Consider the following 25738-nt stretch of genomic DNA (forward strand, 5'->3'; position numbering starts at 1 on the left):
CGTACAGCAACACTCAGATCTAGCAGCTGGCACGGGATCCACAACAAAGCAAAGCAACCTACAAAGAGCAGCTCTTTTCATTGCTGGATACCTGCAGCAGGCAGGCATGCTACTGGTTGCTTGCATTTTTTTTTTAGTCTTTACCAGATAACGCAGCTGCCTACTGCTGATAACATTTATTTATGTGAGGTGAACCCGCTGATTAGGAAGCTACAGTTCTTGTGTGCACTGAAATTTCCTGCGAACAAAAGGTTAAGATCGCAGCCTATCTTCCTCCTCCTGCTCGACAGAAACTGGAAATAACAAGCATACACACAGCATGGGAAGCCGTCTTTGGGGAAACCACAGCAAACCTTTACACCCAGAGCCTGTAGAGGAGGCGTGAACACCAGACCTGGGAACTTTTATTCTGCTCTTGAAAACAAACAAAAGAACCCAAAAGTGAGACCACAAGGCATTTGAGAAAACATTGAGAAAAGATGACCATGTCAAAGGAGAGCGGAGATGCTCATTCGTCAGCAATCTGGATATTCTTCAGAGGAGGGCAGAATTTACAGCTGAGAAAATTTTCCAATGTAAAGAACATTTTAAAAATAAAATCATAATAAAAAAGTTTTGACTCAGCAACCTCAAGGTTTTGGCTAAAACCCAGCATTTGCAGTAAGGTGTTTATACAACTGAGGAGAACACTCCTATAGTGATCTTGATTGTAGCGATCTAACATATAATCAGTACAGAACAATTTTTTCAATAAGGTAACAACATAACTGCTTGTTCTTAGTGCCACTTTCACTCAGGTTTAAAAACATCTTTTTCCCTTTCAGCCATCTTACACACTTCAGAAATGCAACATCATATGCTTATTCCAAGTTCTCACCTAGCAAAGCTGACCAAGTAGGGGAAAGCAGTCTATGGCACACAGTAGCTTTAAGAAAATTTTTCAGCTCATGCTCTTCACTCACCCTCCTATACCTTTCCCTCCCAACATCCCTTCTGTAGTGCTCCTTTACTATCATCACGTTTTAACAGGGCATCTTCCTTCTTTCCCCAGGCACCAGGTAGCTGTGCATATGAAATAACTATTGAGACCAGTGCTCCACAGTGGTGTACTGCTGGAGTCGAACTGAAAGCAAAAATCTCCTATTCCTTAAAATAACCTAGCCCTTCCTCAGTGCTGGGCTTGAAAGCCTGTCACAATTACTGGGGTCAAAAGAAGCCTCTTCTGCTGCTGTCAGCACTGCAAAGCACAAACACATATTGTTTGCGTCCTTTATAGGTGGTTTCTTTTCCCTTCACACAATGACTCCTCTCACCTTTTTGCTAGGGGAGCAAGTGCAATTCCACCAACTCCAGCATGCCAGAACTGAGAAGACCCACTAGATACTCCGTCAAAAACAGAGCCCAGGCAAGAAAGGACTCTGTCCACCTGAACAGCATGCCAGTTCATGGCAGCCGGCAGCCAGAGGTATGCTCTTGCTCAAGTTCTGTTTGCCAGACTTGGAGTCCAGGTGTCCTCACATGTGGGAATGCTTCTCTGAAGCTCCCCCTTACACACACCATGCTGTTGAATGCATCTGCCCATCTGCAGTTTTAAATATTTGCAGCACAGTGGTGGAAAATGAACCCCAACCTCCAACGCCAATCTATTTTAAGCTTTGGGCTAAAAAAAACTGCTAAAAAAAGCAGTTTTCAGACTTTACTAAGTGTTGCTGTTAACATGCAGTTACATTATCCATCCTTCTGCTATTTTCTGTTTGGCCTACTGCCTCCCAAAAGTAAGCACATGGGGGAAGGGGAGGGGGCACAGGCAAGACACATCCCAGCAGTTGGAGCCACATTCTTAATAATAATGAATGAATATGTGTTAAGCTCACAGAAAGGCACGTTTCAGTGCCTGATTTTTAATAGCTCTTGGTTAGAGTGAGGCCTAGAGAACAACAACTTCCTCCTGCCAAGCAATCACATTTTAGTATAGTGATGACACCATGTTATTCAGCTCTTTTCTTTAAAAAAACCCCACAAAATTGAATGTCTCCATGGGAACAGCCTAAAGTTGATTTTGGAAAGAGGCTCATTTCCTATAGCTTTTCTGTTGGCATAAAAATAATGTCACTGAACTGTATCCGAAGCAAGTGCTTTATGAAGTATCAAAAGATAGCAGTCAGTGCTGAAAATATCCTCCCTACGGTTGATTTTTTTAATTTTTTTTTTTTAGTTTCTGAAGCAGAATAAAGGGCCCAGAAAGGTTTCTGCCCTGTTTTTCTCAACAAGAAACACACCCCAAGTTACCACCAGTGTGATCTAATTAAATCATTCTTCAGCCTATAATGTGTAATAAGTGTCAGTATGGAAAAAATCCTTCTTAGAAGAACAATTATAACTTAAAGCGGTCATCCTGGTTGGCTGGCTGAACAAATGACACATGTTCACACAAGAATAATTCAGTCAACCGTCTTAATAAGGATTTACTTTAAACAGAACCTTGTATGGGTACACTAGACTCAGTCTCATTAAGGAGTAAGTTGGATTTTTATACAGCATGAACCACTGGCAATCTAAAACAGACCCACTGAAGAATGGAATGGAGAATCAAACGCAATGTTTCAGACCCAAGCTCTATGTGCCTTTAATACTTTCTTTCTCCTTTTCTTTTTTTTTTTTTTTTTGAGAGAGTGCACACTACGACAGACATTTGCATTTATCATGTTTTTAACTTCTTTTCTAAGGATGAACTCTCTGAATCTGCATCTTCCAACTCCGCTCTGTGTCTTTTCAGTCCTCCGAGAGACTGAGTGCTCTCACTGCCCGTAGGATGCAAGTCAGCAGTATCCTCTCTCGTGCTCACGCCGTAGCTGTTGCAGTCCACTTCAGACAGGCAGCAGTCTTTGTGCAAGGTCACACCCATCTGTACAAGGTTGCCATTATCAGCATTTGAGTGCACCTGTAGTCCTTGTGTCACAGTCTCCTGCTCTCCAAAACTCTGTCCATTGTTGAAGCATGAAGGGCGAAGATGCAAGTGGCCGTTATTGTGGTTAACACAGGAGGTGTCGAGGCTCCTCTCCTCGCTGTCATCAGTCTGGTTTCTGGAGCAGTGACCCGACATGCTACAGATGGCAACAGTGGAGAATGGAGGGACCAGTGCGTGATGGCTTGATGCTGGTTGACAGTTCTGACTATTTTTCTGTTCTACAAGTCCTGCAGTCTGAATGCAAGATTCTTCAGTACAACTATTTAGCCCTTTGCAGTTAGCTTTTCCATTGAGCTTTTTAGTCTCAAAAGAATGCTCTATACCTCCGCTGCTAGCGTCTTCAGACGCATTTTCTTGACTCTCCATCCGCCGCTGATTGTCACATTCATGAGCTTGACCATTACTAGAATTTTCTATCAAGCCACATTCTTTTAAAGTTTCTCTGTTGTGGCTTTCAGTAGAAAGAGCTGGGGAGCCTTGAGGAACTACTGAACTCAAGTTCCTAACATCTTCCTTATTTAGCGAGTGTGCTGTACTGTGCCTTCCACTAGTTCCTGGTTTCCCCTCGTCATTCTCTCCATCTGCTTTGGAGGATTCACCATCTTTGCCAGCTGAGTACGATATGTAAGAATAATGAAGCCATTTGTAAGCTTTGTAAATCTTTCTCTCCACTGATTCACTGTCTGAATAAGGAGATGTCCTTTCTTTGAGAACTTCTTTGTTGGCTGAACTCCTTTCTGGCGAAGAAGCTGGAGAAGAAGAGAGATCATCTATTTTGATCTGGGGGTAATCATAGATGTCCTCACCTACGTAGGGGGTCACACTTTCTGTGTTAGTGCTAGTCCTTTCCTCCTTTTGCACCTTCTGTCGGCGCCTCAGTGCATTGCGCTGCCTCATAGATGTGCGTCGTTCATTCAGTTCCTCTTCATCTTCCGTGCTGCTGCTGCTGCTGGAACTGCTGGATTCGTTCTCCTCAGGACTTGGGGACTGTGGCCGTGGGAAAAGGTCTGTATCTAGTTCTGCCTCACAGGTATTGTCATCAGAGTCAGACTCATTGGAAAGGGCCAGGAGACGTTTATCCTGATACTTCCTCAGTGCAGAGAGCCTCTGCTGACGGGAAGCCACATCTTCTCTGGCTGAGGGGGATGCAGTGGATCTTAAGGCCCTTAAGTTATAGGCAGTTTCATCAGACTCTTCAGCCACATGTGGTGGGGAGTGATGCAAAGAGGTGGAGGACTCTGACTCGCTGTAAGCAGAGCGTTCACTTACTCCTGCGTGGAGCTGCAGGATTGTGCTCTCACTGAGGTCACTGTCTGAGTCAGAACTCCAGCCCTCAATCTCGCGGCGCACCAGGGAGTCAAAAAAGGCCATCATCCGTGGATCCTCCTGAACTGACTGGTTGGCATAATCATGGGACAAACCACTACCACTATTCAACACAAGACTGATGTACTCTTCGTGAGTGTAGAGGCAACGTGAATCATCCTCAATTCTACCATCCAGGTCCCCTGTGCAGTCAGGCTGCTTGTAAGGACTCCAGATCTGTAACAGAAAACAAAAAAAAAGCGCGCATGTCTTTGAATTCATAAACTATTGTAAACATTTGAAACAGAACAGTAGCGCAAATACCCAGAACAATTGCAGTGCAGACTCTTTTTATTAATTTTTACCCCTCAGACTCATCAGTATTCCAGAGATATAGGGTTTTTTCTCCCCCTTTACAAATGTTTTTTTTCCTGCATCTACTTCACCCATCCAGAACTTGAAAGCTCTCATACTGCAGATTGTCCATCATTTCAGTATTACATTGTGTAGTAATTTCTTCCAAATTGCAGGGCTCTATTTTTATGTAATAGGGGATGCTTACTCACTAACGGTGAGAATAGTTTGTTGCCTACAATGCAGCCTTAGCACTAATGAAAGCACTTGTTTCCCAGGAAACTAGAGTTGCTTGTGCCAGTGATGTAGAGTAACATTTCATCCAGCTGCATAGTCAGTCACACCTGATCAGCAGGCAGTGAGCTGAATGCACGGAAGTGAAAAGCAGAGCTGCACTACTCCCTTTAGGGAACAGTCACGAAGAAAAGAAAGCATCCAACATCCTCTCAAGACACAGCAGTTGTTTTAGTTAGTGGAGAAAGGTGAAGAAGTGTTTTACTGAAAGCTATTTCTGACATGGAGAGAGGTAGTAACATTGCAAAGTGTAACGATTTCACCAATAACAACAGACTTGACTGTGCTTTCCTCAGTTTTCCTGGTGCGGAGGCGAAAAGGGAAAAAGAAAAAAAAAATCCCCAAAGAAGATCCACCAATATCTGTAAGAAACTGATAATCCATAGCAAACATAAGAGTTGGATCTCCTCACCTTTCTCAGTTTTACTCAGATTTGGGGACAATATAACTAAGGCTCTCATTGGACAACCACTATCATTTCATTCTAGATTGATGGTTAACATTTATGTACAACACTTACTGTAAGCAGAGCTAGTATATTGCTTATTCACAATACTGTCTTAATGTTCCGCTTATAAAATATCCAATTTCAGTCATGCTTTGGTTTTACCATGTTAACAAGCTCAGGGAAAAAAAAATATCTATGCCAGCTGTCTATAGCAGGTTGGCCTTTTGGGATAGACTTTGGCACAAACATCTAACTCTTTTCGCCAACAGAAATTAGTCAAGTTTTGTTCCAAGTAGACAAAACCGCAAACAAAAAGTGTCTTTCCTCTGTAAATGGGATAATCAGCACTCATCTCACAGATGCGTAGTTAACACATGCAACATAATCTGATACTACCATGACAAGCATTATAGAAAAAGCCCATGAGAATGCCCGTAATTCTGCATTCAGAGATTTTAAACAGTGTATGGTAAGACTACACCTTTAATATTGGAAGTAAAATGAAATAAATTATCTTGCACCTACTTTTTCAGCACAGCCAAATTTAAGATGTACGAGTAAAACCTTCATTCTGGAATTCTCCCAAACTTGAATGCCTTTACTTTGCATCCTCTGTAATTTATGGTTAACAGAGCTTCCACATATGATCTGCCTATGCAGATAAGAGACACTATTCCAAAACGAAAGTGGCTGCTGTACAGAAAAAGGTATACCTGCAATCATCAAGCAGCCTTTTCAGAGCAAAGACAAAGGAATTTTACATTGCATTACATAATGTAATGTAATTCCTAGGAACGTGCCTCAATATCACAGTGTGTTCGCTACTTGTACTTAATTGCTATTTTTATTATTTGCAGTACTTAAATTGTCTTCCAGTACAGTTCGTTAACATAATACTTGAAACCAGAATGAAGACAGTCTCCATTGCTTAGTTCAAGCACTGCAGTTACTAGATACAGGGCTCAAGGGACAAGCATCAGGTTTGGATAAAGATATCAAAACCCAATCTAAGCCATGTAGAGACTTCCATCAACCGTACATTGCCTTTTTGAATTCAAGAGAACACAACGAGTCTCTCCTTATGCTCTGATTATTTCTCATGCTACACTTCCTAAAGACAACGTAGAAGAGAGTCTTCTCTCGGTGGATGCATGACAGAGATTGTCGATTTGGGGATACATCAGTTTTTTTAAAAGAAAAATAGAACTCTGCTTGCTTAAAGGACTATTCAGAGTTGCTGCCTTCTTGATGATTTACCTAGCACACGTTCAGTACCTTCTCTCACAATTTTTCAGATGCTTTCCCCTCTTTGTCCCACCATTGAGCATTTCAGCGTGTAGATCAGATCTTTTTCTATTTAAGAAGCATATACCTTCTTATAAATGCTTCATACTGTATGCCTGGACAAGTAGAGTGGCATTCCTCAAACAGTCTTAGCAGTGTTAGATTGATCACTAGGCTTTATAAATTTTTTTTTAAGCAGGAGAATTAGAAAACTCTTAGATTCTGTATGAACTACTATAAATGGAGGAGAGGTAGAGTCTTCTCTGAAGTCCCACTTGGAAAAATCTGGGTTTTAATGAAAAGTCATCTAAAAAGGTACATAAAACATGCACAGAGAGATTCTGCATCCTTGTTAGTGCTACCAAATCTTTCTGCTAACTCTGCAAGCATCAGAGAAAATACAGCAATGTTAAATACTGACAAGATAGCTACAAAGAGTCTATAGCAAGGCTTTTTCCCTTCCGAGACAGATTTGTTCACAAAGGAGGAGCAAATGATAAAGAGAATTCAAGGGAATTCAGGATGAATACCTGTTTGTACAGGATCAGCTGTTTCTGTGGAGACTGATATTCCTACTTTCTAGACATTTTGCTATGAGGGATTGCGAGGGCCTGCCAGAGTTCCACAAAGAAATTAGACTAAGACTCTATCCTTGGCAGAACCAGGAAGTCTTTAAACTGGCAGCAACTGGTCCAGTGATCCCTGTGACATCTGAAACGTGCTTCTTTGTAAATAGAATGTCTCTTGTCTTTTTCTCATCCTCTGACTGATGCCATGTTGAGGAAGAATGTGAGCAAATTGGAGAAAATAAGTTGGCAAATCATCCCACTGAACAACACTCTATCAAGTTCTTTCTCTGTCAGATTACTCACTGATGCCCTGAGTACAGATATAAAAATAGGAACAGAAACAGAAAAGGGGAGTGCAAAATTGGTTCTCTACTTCAGCTGAGATGCTTCAGAGAGAATCTTTGAATTGCTTGTATACCATGGTGGCAAACCCTCAAATTTTAAAACAAAAAAGTAGTTATGCTCGTAGCGTGAGAATAATTAAAACCAACTATATTAGATTATCTGATTAGGCAGAGGCGGCTAGCCACAATGACATTAATCTGTCACCATAGCAACATGGGCAAATAGACTTTCCTATCTTTGATATACTGATGATTTTTAAACAAATGGGACCTACAGCAGCTGTGCTCAGTTACACAGTATTCCATTTCCAATACAAAACAGTATTTTCTTTCCGAAAATCCTTACACACTTTATCTATTCTATCTTTTCTGGAACTGTCTTCTAACTGCATTGCATTACTCTCCACAGCCCTCCTCTAAGCCCCACACATCAGAGGGAATGGCTCATTTATTTCTCCCACAATGCAATTAATTTTCCTGCCAGCACATCCCAACATCTCACACACTTAACTGAGGGGAAAGTGGTATTTCTCTGTTTTATATTGCTTTAGCCCTCATGGTGAATGCTTGCTGCAAATGATGATTTTTAGTTCACAGCTGTGCTTTTCCATACAGCTTTACTGAGGTTCAGGTTTCTGAAATGGAGGGCAATGAACAATTCATCTGAGTTGATGTGTCCAGCGTACACTGTCTGGAGTGAAGGCTTCTAGTATCCTTTATTTATGAGCTTGCTGAGTCTTATTTTAGGTTTCTGAAACCTCCTCACTTGGATATTCACTGTTCCACCCCCTGCATCTTATCAACTATATTCTCAAACCTAGCAGAAATCAAACCCTGAACCACTGAGTTACTGAATATAATTCAGTTTTGTAGGTGCTGTACAACAAAATAAAACCAAAGCAAAAAAACCTCATAACCACAAAGGTCAAAATCATTTGTGTGAATACTATTCATTTCAGCAGGGCTAGACCTGAGATGAATTTGTATCTCATTTGCAATCAGCATTAAAATAGCAAGTGTGTTGGCAGAAGCACGTGGAATTACTGAATGGCTTGTCTGTATCATGCCTTGATGCTGCTGCTATCAGTTCCTCACTTCTAGAAGTACTAAATTTAGGGCAGCTCGTCTAAAAATTAAGGACTCGGATAAACAACTACTTACATCCACATTTTTAATTCATCACAGAGTTGCTAAAATTGAGGGTATGGAATATCAGCGAACCACAGTGAAGTTATCTTCTGTGATTTAATTCCAGAAAGATTTTTAGAAGACACTTGAAGGACAGTAAGAGGAAGGACACTTCTTAAAGAAGTGATTAAAACAAACAAACAAAACCCAACAAAACATAAAAAAACCCTAACTACAATTTTTATTTATTGCTCTTCCTCTTGCCACCTCAACTTCTCCGAGCAAGCAATCAAGCAATTACATGGGGGAAAGAAGGACAGCCAGGCAAGGGAAGGACTTGTCTTCCCAGCTGGGTTTAAGGCAGTAAATAGCCCCTCGGAACTGCTGCTGTTGTTTTTCCTGTTTTGCCCTTCTTCTAGTGACAGTTACTAGCCTCCAGCCTATCTGTAGAAGTAGCTGGAATGAAGAAGAAACCACCATTGTATGGACACCCACAAACTGCTGTTCACGAAGACAGTACTTTTAAAGAGTGAAGTCATGCAGATCAGACAAGATGTGAGCCTTAGAACAACCTGATCCCCAAACAAAGCCCATTACAAGCTGAGACAAAATGACATACAACAAAGGAGTAAGAAGTTCTGGCTCGCTAATAAAGTTAATACATTAAACACCTTTCCCTTAATTTGTTTCTAGCTTACAATGTTTGGGGAATTCAGCTCCTTCAAAGCAACTACATGAGTTTCACTGCACATACTGTGACACACCAGGCATTCTCTTCTAAGGAAGCATTCAAGCAGAGGTGTCTTTGAAAGAGTTACACAACCTGTGACTGGAGCCTTAATCGAACTAACCTTTTAATCACTAGGCAAAAAAATAACCCTGCCAAAACCCTAGCAGAAGTACACAAAAGCAACACAGGGGATGTTTATACCAATGCTAATCCAACAGTCTAAGCACACTCACGCAGGAAGGATTCATAGGGTGAAGGGTCAACAGATCTAAAATCCAAAAGGGAGAATTCAAGCTGCATGAATCAAGTTCCCAAAGCAAAAGAAATGCCTCTGGCAAAACTGTTGTTAAACAGTGGCAGTTTGATTACTTGGAAATTGAAAAAAATCAGTGACTTGGTATGACTGTTCAATGCACTTTTGTTCAAACACTGTATTGATAGATTTGTGATCAAACCTGTCAGAGGGACACAGATGAAGAAAGAAGTAGAAAAGCAAACTAAAGTACCAGTGGAAGACAGAAGAGAAGGAAAGCTAAACTACAGTCAGAAGCCAACTGCTGACAATACTTGTCATGCAAGTGATGCAGCCTGGCATTGGGCCATGGTCCCAGGATTTTGGGCCAGTTCTGGTCCGTAAGTGGCAGACCAATAAAACATTCCTTTGTAGGAAAAGTTCATTCAGTCATCTTGTAGGTGACTGAAGTGTTTACTAATACTCAAGCAACCTCATTTAGTGCCACATGCAGGTAAGACTTTTATGAAGTCATTCACCAAAGTTAGAAGCAGCATCAGTTCTCATTATCCTACTTAAAAATTAAATCATTCTGGTTTCATACATCTTGTTGATAGACCTAAATTATAGCAAAATTTCTATGGCAGCAGAATGTAAAGTACATTAGTGTAGCATTTTTCTGCCTCCCCACCCTCAACCTCTGCTACTAGAAATGACAAAAAAGTTACTGCCTTGCTCACACAGTATTGGCTGTCTTTCCTTAATAAAAGAAAGTTTCAGAACCTAACAAAGTTTTTATCTCTTTACTTTCCACATAAAAAGGAACAAACTTTCTAAAAATACTGTACATTTTTTAGGGGATTAAAAAAAAAAATATCGTTGAAGGTATTAAGTGTCCTGTTTCCTCTGGAAGCCACAGGAAGGTATACTGAATTGATTCAATGCAGAAGTGTGTACAAAAATTATAGAAGGGCTCCTGAGGTAGCATTTGGGACAAATTCAGCTAGGTCAGGCTAGGCTAAGGCTCAACAACAGTCTTTGGAGAGATTTTTATCAAATTTTAGCCTAAAGTATCAGAAGTCTTACAAGATTATATTACATCTGTGACCAAATTCTCCCCAAGAATGACTGCGTGATATTTCAGTTATATAAGGAATGGAACCGGAAAAAATTTCCTTTTTCAAGGTAAAAAACTAGGAAATTCTGATCTTATCCCCTAACTCCAAAACCTTTAAAATTGAAATGGATTTTAAAGTTGAAATGCCCAATGAAAAATCTGTGTCAGTTTAGCCAGCAAATGAGACATACCACTTTACAAAAGACCAAGATGAGAAGACAGGATGGGTGTGGAAAAGAGCGATGCTGAGGAAAACAAAGCATTTCTTCCTGAAATATTGAAAGAGCACATTTTCTGATACTTAATCTTACCTTTATAATCTTTTCAACGCCAGAAGAACAGATCATGTAAGTGTGAGGATTAAACCGGACTTGGTTTACAATTGACCGATGACCTTTCAATACCATAAAAGCACCATTGACAACCCTGCCAATGCCACCTAGGGGAAAAACAAGCACACACTTAAATGAATAATTAAATCTTCATATTGCTTTCATTCATAATCATTTAAAGTCATATTATATTTGACAATGCACTTCAGCTTTATTTTGCAATATTTTAAGGCCTGTGTTAGCTGCAGAATTCCAATTTTACGAGCAATGCCGCTATGAAAAGCTGCAAGTTTGATGAAAAGCATCCTTCCGGCAAATGAGGCCTTGAAGGCCAACTCTGATTCAACTATCTAAACAAACAATGAAAATTTTGACCTAATATGACAAGTATGTGAATAAGAACAACATACATACTTAATGAAATCATCAGTGAAACCACAGTGCCTAAGGCATGACGCTGCTTACAGTTTGTAAATTTGAAGCAGAGGCAAATAAAGAGGTTCACTTTTTTAATAGCTATACTCTTCTTTATTTATTTTTTAAATCACCAATTCATTACTGTCATAGTTGACTCTAGTCTGATGGATGGGAATTTAAAGGAGGCAATCTTCAAGGCTACAAACTGAGTTACTAAACTACAGCTGTATTTAGTATAGCCTTGCCTAGACCAGTATCTATAACAACTCAATATTTCTGTGAATCAAGCTTAGAGAGGGACCTGAAATAATACCATCTGACCAGCGGGTTATATCATGCTTTGTCACAAGGCAGGGAATTAGCTGAAATGGAATGCTTTTGTGCTAATGGTAAAACTCAAAACAGAAGCCAGACAACTTTTCTGCTTGGTCATTGACTCTTACTAGGTCTATACACCAAAGCAAGAAACCGTCACACAGTGTTTTTTTTATATTAACAGACTCACATAATTCAAACCACAAATTTGCTAAAATGCACACCAGTGTATCTGAATAAACAAGTGTCAATCAACATGCTAGGGCTAACATCTACAGTGAAAAAAACCAAAATGTTTCAAAGTAGGGAAGTAAAAACTCAAAACCACTTCAGAGGAAAACAATCACGCTATTTACAATTTCAAAGGTCATAAGAACACCTTATAGAAAGTTTAAATAATTTCATCAGCTTCTGTGCTACTTACAGTTGTCTTAACACTAAACAAGTAAACTTTAGGTTCTTCTTGCTGAAGATGTTTGCTATCCTCCTTTGACCTCAACAGGAGCTCTTTCAAGCTGAAATAGCTGCTGGTTTAAGCCCTAAGTCCAATGTTGAACTACCCGTCTTTTAAAACTGAGTCAGAGTTCTCCTGCAATGCATGTTTCTCAAAGAAAAGCTTGCATCAACACCGCAGGGTAGCAAGATACAAGGGTCAGGGAGAAAAAAAAAAAAAAAAAAGAAAAGAAGGCATTCCTCCATCACCTTCCATTTGTTAGGTTACATAAAGAGCTGCAGCTAGTGAGCTTGTTGTTCAGCCCCTCTCCTCTGAGAGATACTACTCTATCCCTTTCACTCATTATAACTACACTCTGAAGACCAGACTGATGTGTACATTGTGTACAAACGATGATACGGATTTAGAAATAAGGAGTCATCCAACTCCTAAAAATCTGCAGATAGATCTTTTTATTGCTTCTGGAAAGAGTTCTGTTGCACAAATCAATTTTTGCAGAGCAAACTGCAGTCTCACGGCACTTTGGGATAGAAAGATAATGTGCTTGAAGAAGGGAAAAGAGATGGCGAATAACTCCAAGGACCAAAACACATGGCCTTTTTAAAGACTTTGTATGTAGAATGACGTCTCATTTAAAATTAAGAAAACTTGAAAGGGACACTATCACTCTAGTTAACTTGTTCTCGTTTCAGTTTCACTGATAACTATATTGAGACGGAGATATCTGGAATGGTTCTTGTTTGGGTACATTTGTATTTTCTGTAAAGGTTCAGAGGTAAATTAGTGCCTTCAGCAGCTGGAGCAAGATTTCACCAATGTAAGCGAAGTTGACTGAGAAGTAACTGATTGGACAGCAAGCTCATTAAATGCCAAATTGGGTTCTTTTGATTTTCTTTCCCATTTTATGAGATTACTCATGTCCTTTTATTCTGCTCACCCTGCTAGACATTCATGACCACATGTATAGCTGATGGCAAGTTGCCCTACTCCCACAGCATTCCTTCCAGTCAAATCACAGTTGTCAATCCAATTCCCTCTATCAAGCCAATGGTAGATGGTATTATCCAGTCCAGTTCTCAACACGTTTGTCTTGACCTAGCAGACGATGCTCCAGGAAAGAGGGCCTCAGGAACGAAGAGACGTTTTGCTTAGGAAATGTTGCCAAGTAATGCCTAAACCAAGTTTTAACTGTCCATGGACTCTAGCTGCCTGAATTTAGTACAAAACAAGAACTATGCCCTATGAAACACTTACAAAAGAGTTAGAAGTTAGAGAGGCAATGAGTGAAGAAAGAATTATAATGGAGATGAAATACAAATTTAGCGCACCAATATCTTTGGGCTGCGTTTCCAAGTCAGTTTATCAATACACTAAGAGCACTGGATGAAAAGTACACGGCATGCAGTGTCTAGAACACAGCTCTCCCTAGGCTGTAGTCAAACCCAGCCAGCGTTGGAAGCCCAGAAAGCCAATCATATCCTGAACTGCATCAAAAGCAGCAAGACCAGCAGGCTGAGGGAGGTGATTCTTCCCATCTGCTCCGCTCTTGTGAGACCTGACCTGGAGTTCAGCTCTGGGGGCCCCAGCACAAGAAAGACATGGACATGCTAGAACGGGTTTGGAGGACGGCCACAAAGATGATCAGAGGTAAACACCTCTCCCATAAGGAAAGGCTGATAGAGTTGGTGCTGTTCAGCCTGGAGAAAAGAAGGCTCCAGGGAGACCTCATAGCCACCTTTCAATAAAAGGGGCTTGTAAGAAAGACAGAGAGAGACTTTTTACCAAGGCCACTAGCGACAGAAGAAGGGGCAAATTTTTAAGTTGAAAGGGTGTACATTTATACTGGATATAAGGAAGAAATTTTTAACAATGAGGGTGGTGAGACACTGGAACAGGTTGCTCAGAAAAGCTGTAGATGCCCCATCCCTGGAAGTGTTCAAGGTCGGGCTGGATGAGGCCTCTTGCTCTAGTGAAAGATGTCCCTGCCCTTGGCAGGGGGCTTGGACTAGATGATCTTTAGAGGTCACTTCCAACCCAAACCATTCTTTGATTCCACGATTCTACAAAAGGAACTCCGAAGATATCTGCTTTAATACTGAAGTTTCCTAAATTCCTTCTGTTAACATTAAAATCAGAGGAAGCATAGTACTAGAACATACTTCACTCCGCTTAGAGTTAAGGTGAACTTCCCTACAAAGCCCCTTAAAACAACTCACTGCCCAATTACCAGAAAGTCCCCCAGGAGCAGATTACTGCAATCACAAATCTTAGCAGTCGGCTTTTTCCAGTAGTACAAGAGGCTTTAAGTATTTAGACCAAAAAGTATTGACTCCAGCAACACTCTGACAATCTTTGTGTCAAATATAATAGACTGTCCCAGAACCTCATTTTTGGACACCGCCTTGCTTGATGCAATTTTGGTCTACGTGCTTTAGCAGTGTCTCTAGGGAAGTGCTTAAGGCAGAACCTTATCCTCACAGCGGTCCCTTCATTTTACAGTAGTCCAGCAAAGCTGGTACGGTGTTACACGTGTGCCTGGGTGGCAGACTGTGCCTGTGTCCAGACTTGCCTGGACCTGGAATCCCCCTGGTCTCCCAGCAGAGGCTGAGCTGCAGCCATACAGCTTCGAGCCATCTCACAGTGTGAGTTGAGTTTGCTCATGTCTGCTGGCAAAAAAAAGGTGCATCTGTACATTAAGTGGAGGCTGGCCATAAACTGCTCAAATTCCTGAGGCCATCTTCCTTTTTACGCGTGTAACAATTCCTATTTCTTTTTGGTGTCTTTGCTTGAACTGGTATTTTCATTTGTATTGTTTCAGCAGAATTGACCTCTGCTATCACAACAGCACTCCAATTTTGCTTCTGAGGTTTAGGGTTGGGGTTTTTTTTAGAAGACGGGGGTGTTGTTTGTTTGCTTTTGAATTTAGTGGCACGCACAAGTCCTGCAATTGCTTTTAGCACGGCAGCTTTTATATTCTTAGATAGTTACCACATGTATAAGCAGCACTTATACAGAAGCCATTAGCTTTCATATATGTTATTAATAATATTAATTAAAAAAAAAAAAAAGAAGTCTTCAAGTCTTCAGAGGCTGATTATGCAGATTTTAGAAGGTTTCTAACTTTCTAATCTCTACTAGACTGGAGGGATGGAAGGAAGCTGGTTTTGCAATACTTTCCAAAAATTGCTATGCTTAATAACAGTTTAGAGTAGTGGTTCAGCGTTTTTAGCTGTGCTGGTTGTTGGTTTTTTGGTCAGCTTTTATTTGATACACAAAATGAAATATCAAGAAAATCCCTCTTCCTCTGCACCGTGCAAATAAGTGCTCCAAAGTGAGGCAATACAGAGTCTCAAAAAAAAGTCTTTAAATAATATCCTGCTATAATACCTGGAAGAAGGCTAACTCTAAAGTGTACATTTTAAAAGAGGTTTCCCCTACACACATTTGACAAGAATATCATGGCAACACAAGGCCTATCTACAGGCTGCAATAAAGACAGGAGGAAGGAATAATACAATGCTTTGAGGTAGTAGATGTCTACGAAGTTGCTGTACTATTTTAGGTTTTAAATATTAGGCTAATGAAATCCTTGTTAATTATTCAGTTTTGTAAATATTTATGCAAATGAGTTGACATTTCACATATTGAGAACATGCTGGATGGTATATACCAACACATTTTAAATAACACTGGTAAATCATAATGGAGAGTGAGATACTGGGACAGCAATCTGACTTGCCATGTGCAAGTTCCATAACATGTATCGGTGTTTAAAAAAACCAGAAGAATGAATTATTTGAAGGATAAGGAAAATAGGGAAGTGACAGATTATTAGAAAAAGCACCCTAGGGCAGAAATCCTGTAAGAACGCAGACAGCCTCTAAACTAATGGAAGCTGCATCGTTCCAAACATCTAAAAAACTGTCAAAGCGCCAGAGAACTTGCTGGGATAAGGAGCAATCCTCCACCGGCTCTGTAACAGAGGAATTAAACGACCTCATTAAGAAGAGGATCCTTCTATCTAGGGCTCTGGAAAAAAAAAAAAAAAAAAAGAGTCCCACTGGTTGTTCATATAAGGTAGAAATGTTCTACAGACTAAAGCATAACTTCATACAAGCCTTGTGAATTACTCAAAGTGCTGAAAATTCCTGAGAAGAACCAGATATTTGCAGCTGCTGCCAGTGTGCCATAGCATACCATTCCACTGTAGTACTTGGCACTACAGTGGAAAGCTCATTTTAAATTAATTCAGTTTTCATTAATAATAATCCAGGACACATTTAGACTGTAGGCCACTGCCCCTGCGTTTGGATCCTATGAGGTCACGATGCACTAATGGAAAAGAGATACCATAATTTGGAAAGCAAATGCACAGCACAACGCAAGCAAATATGCATAGCATATAGGACATCTGCCTTCAACGCATCAGATTATGTTTAGACTCTTTAAAAAGTCTCTCTCTGGTCGGTCACACACCTGTAATTGTTTTGTACAATGCATGCCAGCAGATGGCTTTGCTCCTCAGAGACCTGCCTGTGGAGAAGCTACACGGAAATACAAGCACTCCTGCCCTGAGAGCACAGGGCCCTCCCTTCCAGTGGGATCAGGAATCTTAACTCCAGCAGCCAGACCAACTTCCAGGTTTCTCAGCAGCACAGGCAAAACTGACTTTGGTTACAACAAATATAGGGTGACAACAGCAAGGGTTGGCCATGATCCTTTCTCCTTCCAGCATGGTAAGAGGATACGGTTTGGAGGAGTCACCAGGGGACTCCAGCTTCGTACTTCTGCTACTACAAGACAGAGCGAAAGGGAGTGTCTCCCCATAAGAAAGCAGCTCCAACTCTGCCTGCAGGCTGCTTCCCTTGTCACCTTCGAACCCACCCTCCACCTCCCAGGCCAGGTAAAAGCATCCGTGTGGCCTTGCAGAGCTTCAGTGAAAGCACAAGGAGTAGGCTGGTGTCAGCACTTGCTTCAGGCAACCTGCTCTTCCAAGCAATCACCCACTTTGCCTAGCCTACGGCTAGAACCAGCCCTGTGGTGGTCTTGTACCTCTGCAGAAGTTCCAAAAGCCAAAGAAAAAAAATCATATTTAAATATCTAAAGACTATGCAGAAAGCTGTAGTGGTAGTAGCTATTTTTGGATGTATATTTTCTCCCGTCTTTTGTTGCTGCTAAATATCTGCCTTATCTATACCAATACTCCCACTGTTGTTATCACCAGTAGAGCTGAAGAACAATATGAAAGCTAAGACAAAATTACTATAGAAATAAACTTTGGCACACACTTTCCACTCTGTCACTCTCCCAGTCTGAGAGAGACTGCTCTTTCTGTGCGTTTAACTACACAGGTCACAATGTTTTTTACGGTGTTACTGGAACTACACAAATTACCAACAGCTAGGCTTTCTGAACACGAAGGGACTAAAATAAGTGAAATTATCATACAACCAGTAGCTGGGGGGTTGGGTTTTTTTTTAAATGGCAGTGTGAAAACCGCTTGCCTGTGCATTTGTTTTGTACTGGTAGCTGCAAACATGTTCAATACAATAAAGAGGAAAAAGCTTTGGCACAATCAGATGGATAACTGCTGGGGACTAAGGCTTCTCCAGTTTATCCCAGTGCTCAGTGCTACCTTCAGCTTTCTATTGCTAAATTAGAAATTAAACAGGTTAAGAGGCTGGTGAGAAAAACACTCATGGATGCTGAATCTTGGCTACAGCACTACAAAGCACCCAACACTGCCTTGTTTTCTGATAGATGCCATCTAGCTAGGACATATCCACAGGTTTCTGGTATTACAATCTACATGACGTGGAAACCAGTCCACTAAATACAAAGAATCTCTTCTACACTGCTCCATCACTCACTTGCTGTGATAATCAAAATAATTGTTCCATAGCACACCATGGTCAACACTGACCTGAAGGAAGAGACAAACTACAGTCTTAAACAGTTTAGATCCTAAGACCACAATTCAGAAAAATATTTTTTTAAAAAAATACAAACCTTCCAGACCATGCTCCCCATTGGGCCAGATGGCTTCTCCCCACCCCAACCCAATTGGTGTGTGTATATATATATCTGTATATATCTGCATGTTTCCCCTTATATAAAAAAATCTCAAAAATAGCTAAAGACATTAAGAAACACTTAATCATCTATTATTCATCTTTACTTATCAGCCTGGAACTTTGAGAACTTAAACCACAAGCTGTCTCAAATGAGATAACCCTGTTCAAATGTTGTGAAAAGATCTGTTGCTAAATTCTTCAAGCCTAAAGAGGTGTCCGCACTTACAGGGACCAACAAGGAGAAAAAAAGGGAAGAAAAATTGCACCAATTCTGCTGAAAATTGGTGCAATTTAATTTAGTAACTGGACCACAATGACAGGCCCTTTCTTGCTCACAGTTACAAAGACAGAATTAAAAAGGGGTTTTGAAATGCAGTTTGCTGTTCTGATTTAGTGAAGAAGCTTTCAGAAGTCTGGTGACAGCCTGCTCACGTAAACTGAAGGTTCCCCAACTGTCTTCTCAGTCACAACTAAATATCATATCCCTCACACAGCATCTCTGAGCAACATTTCAAAAGCAAGAAACAAGCTCCGAGTTGCAAAGATGATTCAGAGTAGTGGGTGAGGAATGTAAATTCTATTTTGCAAAACATTTGGTCTACTAAGCCCTCTATTACCCCACAAGACATGCCAGGTTCTGTCTTGAACAGGGATTCTTTACCACTAAGAAAGAGATCGTGTTTATAGGAGTCAGGTTTGAATACTGCCTAAAGTACTTGTAACTTAACAGTCTTGCTGGACAGATTATGTAGAGCTGGTGTCTCTTCTCACTTCTAGCCTGCCTTGGTGACAAGTAAAAGAAACTCAGGACTGCTTTTCTTCTGCCAGACTACTCTATGAATTTTGCTAGAAACTCTGCCTCTGAGGAAGAATGGGATATGTACTTTAAAGAGAAAAACTGGCTAACAAATTCACCAAACAATCAGCAATTACTTCTGAAGCACAGTGGAAAGCTGGTAGTACTTGGATGGAGAATAAGGTGGAAAAACACGCAAACTATTCTATCGTCAAGAAAGGACAAGAGGTGGTAAAAAAGCAACTGACCTTGTGGCATAGGAAATTCTGGCCTGTTCAGAATAATCTGAAGTTGTGGAAGAAGACAGCCAATAAAACTCTTCAACAGAATAGCTTCCTAACCAACTTAGAAAATACCTTTTTTCACAGAACTCCCCACCCCAAAGTAAATCCTGTCTAATAACTGGACCAAACAAAACCGCTGGCAAAGTTTCCAGCTAAAGGGCAATGATTCAATGCAACCTACTGGGAAGACACCTCTAAATTAAGATTTGAAAAAAACCCCAGAATTTGTTGCATTTTCCTGGCAAAATACCAACACAGGTAACCACATTCCTCCAACCTGAAATACATTTGCAGTTGTCTGACTGGTGTGTTCCCACTTTTCTTCATCTTTTGTGTAGTACTGCTGCTAACCATTAGATAGCTAGTACTTACTGTGCACCTGTACTTAAGCAAAATAATCTATTTAAGAGTTGGATGCAGCTCTGTTAAAAATCTATGCTTGCAGAAAAGTTGGTATTTGCCAATAGCTGATATAATTTAAGAGAGTTGTATCATAAATATTTATAGCAACACAATGTCTAAATTCAACTGGAAGGTAGAAATCAGTGAAGAGATATTTTTATTTAAAATACCATCCAATGGTACAGGACATTACATCATCCTGTCTAGTTTGTGCAATATTTCAAATGAAAGACCACATTCCACCTCCTCAGGTCGCAGACCCAAAGACACTCCTATTTTAAGCTAGAACATGAGAAGCAGTAGCTTTCCAAGTCTCTGCATCCTTACAGCAAGACTCTTTCTCCCAAGAAGGAAGCACAGCAACCTTCCTAGCTAAACAATTGTTCTGAATCATAGGATGAGATTTAACAAAGGGTATTTCACCACATTCAAAACAGGCACAACCCTTCAAGAAAAGCTGAATGAAGAACTTCAATAAGCCCATCACAGGTGCTGCGGATGCCTAGTGAGTTATTTGCCACAGAAGCTGTATCTTTAGGTCTAACAAAACAAAGCTGGTGAGTTCTCCTGAAGTGTTTCCATAAGAGAGCTACTCAAGTTACAAGAGACTAAGACATACACACTGGGTCTTCAGAGCTCATTACCCAACCACTGAGGGCAATTGACATTAAGTAAATAATTTTGTAACTGCAATGTTGCAAGTTTACTGACACCCTTCCTCAAGTTACAAGAACCAGAAACAAGAAAGCTGACCAAAACACATATGACATTGTTTTGTGGTAATTTTAGCTATCGCTCCTTGTGCAAAGGTTCCAAATAAAAAGTTTGTCAACTACAGCTGCCTGGGAAAACAAGTTTTCAAGAACATCACAGCCAAATAAACACAAACCCTCAAGTCCAGAATTTACAAGTGGAGTCATGACAAGTGTAGTAACATGCATAGAATGTAACTCTGCAGTCCATACAAAAACTTACAGATAAATAACCAATCTAAACGTGTGTAACCTTTGTTTTAACCAAGAGGAAATTTCAACAGTAGTAGTAAGCAGTGTCAAATGTAAAAGAAAATCATACAAATTAAAAGGAAAGCAGGGAGAAGTCTCTGCAAACCCTACATAAAGATAGAGGTCAAGGTACTGATATACTTAGCAGGACCATCTTAGAAGACTTCTGGACTGCAACACTAAATGTTGGTTAAATAAGCAATCAAAAAGTTAGAATGGCATTTTCCTCAAAACCCTGCCATTAACCAAACTTTTTAGAGGCTAGTTATCCTCTCAGCTGTGGATTACAGAGCTATGATTAACAGCCTTTGAAAATGAAACAAAATATTTTCATTTTACCTCTAACACAGCTTGTAATTTGCTCTCACTGTTGCTAGAGCACCTGAGACCACAGGATAGCACTCAATTCTATGCAATACAGTTGTAATGTACAGTCTAAACTGCTGGAGCCATTAAAAATAGAAATGGTAGTACATTTCCTAAAGTCTTGTGTCTTTCAATCAAGATTCAACACCCTTCTAAAAGAGAACAGAGATTTGTTTCAACGGAAGAGATATGCTGATGTTGTATGGCTTAGAGCGCGGTATTGCCAAACACTACAAAATACTAGATGGTATCAAATTAGGCACTGACCAACTGTGGCATCCACAGCAGTACTGTTATAGCCCACACATACTGCTGCTTTACTTTAACACCCCCCTCCTATACTTTCACACAGAGTTGAGCTAGTGCTATTTGCTTAGCATGTCTGCCCCAGCATGGGAAAGGGTCAGAAGTGGTCATTTCCACCACTGATAGCAGTCCTCCACCGAGAAAGTAACAGATCATAACTGCTCTGCATTAGAAATCAGTGGGAGGATTTTGGTGTGAAAGGAAAGAAAGAGGGGAAGAGAGGCCAGTGCACTGGAGCTGTAACAACCAGTCTGTGCATGCAGCACCAGTTTATGCTGCAAGCTTCTTGTGAGATGAAATATCTTAGTACACATGATCCTAAGTTCCTCAGTGAACTCAGATCTGCTTAGAAGCAAGTGTGGGTAGACAAGAGGGAGGAGAGACACACCCTGCTCCAGCCACAACTCTTTCTCTTCAAAAGCTCATCTAGAAGATTTAAATGATCATAATACGAGAAGAGAAATACAATTAGCATGATAAGATTGCATTGGCGTTGTTAACCAGAGACTGGATTAGGCATTTGCAAACTCTTCCCCATCCAGCCTTCATCAGAATTGCTCTGATTGTGAGGCTGAGTGACAAAATCAATTTTTCAAATTTTTCAAACCCAACTAGTATTTGTCAGACACCTGTCCCATCCCAAACAACAAAACTTACCTGCTTCTGGATCTGGAGGAATCCTCCACATATACAAATTGAAGTCATCAGAGCCCGAAAGGATGTACTGTTAGGAATAAAAATAAAAGCAGTTTACTAGAAAGTATCACTTGAATTATGTTATTTTATTGTTCATCTAGTTTCTTCAAACCAAAAATGAGGGGAAAAAAGATAATTTGTATCATTCTTTACACCTTGGTGATCAACTTACCTTTAAACGGGGGTATCAACACCAAAATGTTGCATGAATATAATGAGACCAAAATTTAAAAGCATGCTTCATGTACCTGATGCCTACTGCCCAAAGCGTATGTTTTCTTTGCTAAATAAGGTTATAGATTTTGGTTGGCTTTAATACAAGCGTGTCTAGATCAAGCTCTCATATCTTGCAGCCTGCAACTCTGGTCTTTTCTTAACGTCAAAGTCTTTCATCTTTTCTTCTCATCTCTTGAACTACCACAGCAAACTCCATCAAACACATACCTAAGAAAAGAGCTAGCATGTCCATTACACAAAAAGCACAACAGATTAAGTCTGGCTTAATCAGTCTACTAAGACCATCAAAAGTCAGTCACTGAGGAAAACCTTGAAAACTGAACAAAACCAAAGCTAAAAATTCACTATCAGCAAGTCTCAAGTGATTTTAAAAAAAAAAACACCAACAAAAAACAACCAACCAACAAACCACCACATTTATCACACTGTTCATTTTTTTCCTGGTTATAGTTACTCTGGAGAGATGGAAAGCTGCCATTTTTCAACAGTGCATGAAAGATAAGCAATCTCTTTATTGTACAGAAGTTTAGGCAATATGCAATTTGAAGTAGCTTAATATACTACAAACATGCAGTAGAATAACAGGTGACATGTGATATGGTAAAAAGCTTATGCCTCTCAGTTATCAGAGGTCACAAACTGTGTCTCCAAGTATCTCTTCTCCAATAAACTGTACTCCCTGTCATTTATTTCTCCCTCAAATTAGAGATGAGATGACATGTAGTAGAGCCAAGGGAAGATTCCAGTTCTAGTTATACCGGTGTAGACAGTGTAAATAAATCTCTAGCCCTCAAGTGACTTAAGGCTTCTGCTTAATCAGTACAGTCAAGAAGCTGGGTTTCTCATTTTGTTGTTATTAGGGTAGAAGGAAGCGAGAAAAAGAAATGGAGCAAGTCTGTCCCTCTTCTAACCTTTGATAGGAGACAAATTCTGTTTTGTTTGGCTCAGATATAACTGGTTTCTGTCATTCATCCTCCAGGGATACATAAACTCATCGGGCAAAGTAACATCAAGCAGTGAGGAGACAGGTCCTGGAATAACACAGGACTGAGAAGCAAATAAAAATACACTCTAACACTGAGAAAATGGCTATAAATGTGCATACATTCCGTTTGCAATGCTAATTAAGTTAGTGCAGTGTTCAGATGTTTCCAGCCACAAAAATGCAATAACCAACCACTGAAATCCCTTCTCTGGTTTCCTACTATCACAGTCCAAGCATTCTTTTTTCTCTTATTTTTAAGGATGTAGGATGTCAGTAAGCAGTTATGAATGCAATTATGCTAATTTTCTGATAGATACGAAGCACTGATCAAACAGAAATGCCTTTAAAAACTTGTGCACACTAGTTCTGCATCACTTATAAACCCATACTTTCCAAGCCAGAAAGTTATGTCTACAAGTCAACATGTTCAAGCACTTAGGCAGCTTACCTCTGCCAAACTGACCTGATCAGTGCCAGAAATATGCGCTTCCCTTTCATTTGACTGCTCATAAATGTTAGCCCACAGCAGGCTGAGCCACTGTGCCAAAACTACACATATTAGGGCTCATATAGGCAACCTCCCAGCGATCAGAAAGCAAGCACCTCTAAAATGCTTTGTTACAGAGGAAACGCTACACAGGAGGGAAAAAAAAAAAAAAAAGGTCTTGTTTAAAGTTATAAAGATGTTGCACATTTTTAGTAATTATTACCAAATTGAATGGCTGAAGCAGCAATTGATTTGCCTAGGACATGTGGGGGAAAATGGAGACTTCTAAAATAGCTAGAAAGCTCGTATCTTGAATTTATGATCTTAACACCCTTTAAAAAAAATAATCAAATGAGTTCTAACAACTTAATATGAGAGTCATTCAGCATTTCACGTCCTAAATTAAACAAACCTACCAACAATGACAGGCCCCAAAGTGACAGATTTCAGATATCCTGCACAAGGCACAAAACAGAAAAATCACAGTACATACGTGCAGGGAATAAAATGTTTGTGAGACTCTTCAAATCAGCTTCCAAACTGATTTGCAGAGGAACACAGTGTATGCTGTAAGGCTCAATGGCTAACTGTCTAGGAAATCTGGTGTATCACTGTCCACTACAAAAGAACATACTACCTACAAAGACCACCCATCTGAATATACTCTGTTTCGGTTTGGAGATAGCAAAATTTAGAGTGCCCTTGCAGTGATGGGGACTAAAAGTAATTTGACTGCACTATCAACAGTGGAACCAGGAGGTCTAGTATGTGATTATTACCCTTACCTGGCCATACTTTTGAGGCCATACCTGGAGTATTATGTTCAATTTGGGTCCCCCAATACAAGAGCAACACTAATGAACTGGACAGTGCAGGAGGGCTGCTGGGGCTGAAGGCACATGACCTGTGAGGAAAAGCTGAAGGAACTGGGCTTATTTAGCCAGAAGAGAAAATGAAGACACAGAGTGGACCTCAAGAGTCTCCCACTGTTTGAAGGAATACAGAGCAGCTGGGGACAGACTCTTCTCAGAGGCATGCAGTGGACACTCAGGAAGCAACAGTCACAAGTCACAGCAAGGGAAATTGCAGCTGAACACAAAGGAACAGCATGTTTAGGAGGAGCGTAACAAACGCTACAACTTGTCCCCAGAAAGGCAGTGGAATCTCTGCCCTTGCAGATCCAAAATTTACCTGGACAAATAATTCCCTGAGCAACCTGATCTGACTTTGAAGATGTTCTGCTCTGAGAAGCAGCTTAAGTCAGATGACCTCCAGAGCTCTCTTCTGATTCTATTTTCTCAAAGATTACCAAAGTAAGAAGGGAAATAATCATCTTGGTGGATTGGGGCTGTTTTGGGGGTTGGGGATGGGAAGGTGGGATGTGGGGAGAGAATGGGCAGTGTCAGGAAAATGCCCACCTGAAACCTTTACACTGCATCACCGCTTCATGGAAACTCCAATGGGAAAACAAGCTTAGGCCACATACACAGGGGCATAAACTACAGTTCAGCACATACACTTGCATGAATTCAGGTGGTCACAATTTGGGGAATTTAAAGAAAGAAATTGGCTAAGTATCTTAAAGTAGTTCACAGAATCAGAGAACGGCTGAGGTTAGGAGGGACCTCCAGAGGTTATTTGGTCCAACCACCCTGCTCAAGCAGGGTCACCTAGAGCTGACTGCCCAGGACCATGTCCAGACAGCTCTTGAATATCTCCAATGGCACTGATACTCAACCCAATTATCTCCAGTTAAGATAGTTCCTACCTACTTAAAAGCACCATGAAGTCCTATGCTTCATTACAGTCT

The 25738-nt window shown here is 40.4% G+C and overlaps 1 protein-coding gene across 4 annotated transcripts in view; it reads right to left on the reverse strand.

Moving 5' to 3' along the window:
- Nucleotides 1-382: 382 nt before the first annotated feature.
- DCAF5 (DDB1 and CUL4 associated factor 5) overlaps nt 383-25738 on the reverse strand; it is a 77397-nt gene continuing 52041 nt past the window's right edge. For all 4 annotated transcript variants that reach the window (XM_005230739.4, XM_055798021.1, XM_013305424.3 and 1 more), the window contains exons 7-9: nt 22181-22247; nt 11085-11212; nt 383-4510 (exon numbers count right to left, since the gene is read on the reverse strand). In XM_005230739.4, coding sequence (XP_005230796.2) covers nt 2702-4510; nt 11085-11212; nt 22181-22247 — 2004 coding nt within the window. In that variant the 3' untranslated portion in view covers nt 383-2701. The remainder of the gene's footprint in view (nt 4511-11084; nt 11213-22180; nt 22248-25738) is intronic.

The sequence above is a fragment of the Falco peregrinus genome, chromosome 1, assembly GCF_023634155.1.
Source record: "Falco peregrinus isolate bFalPer1 chromosome 1, bFalPer1.pri, whole genome shotgun sequence".
NCBI classification, from domain to species: domain Eukaryota; kingdom Metazoa; phylum Chordata; class Aves; order Falconiformes; family Falconidae; genus Falco; species Falco peregrinus.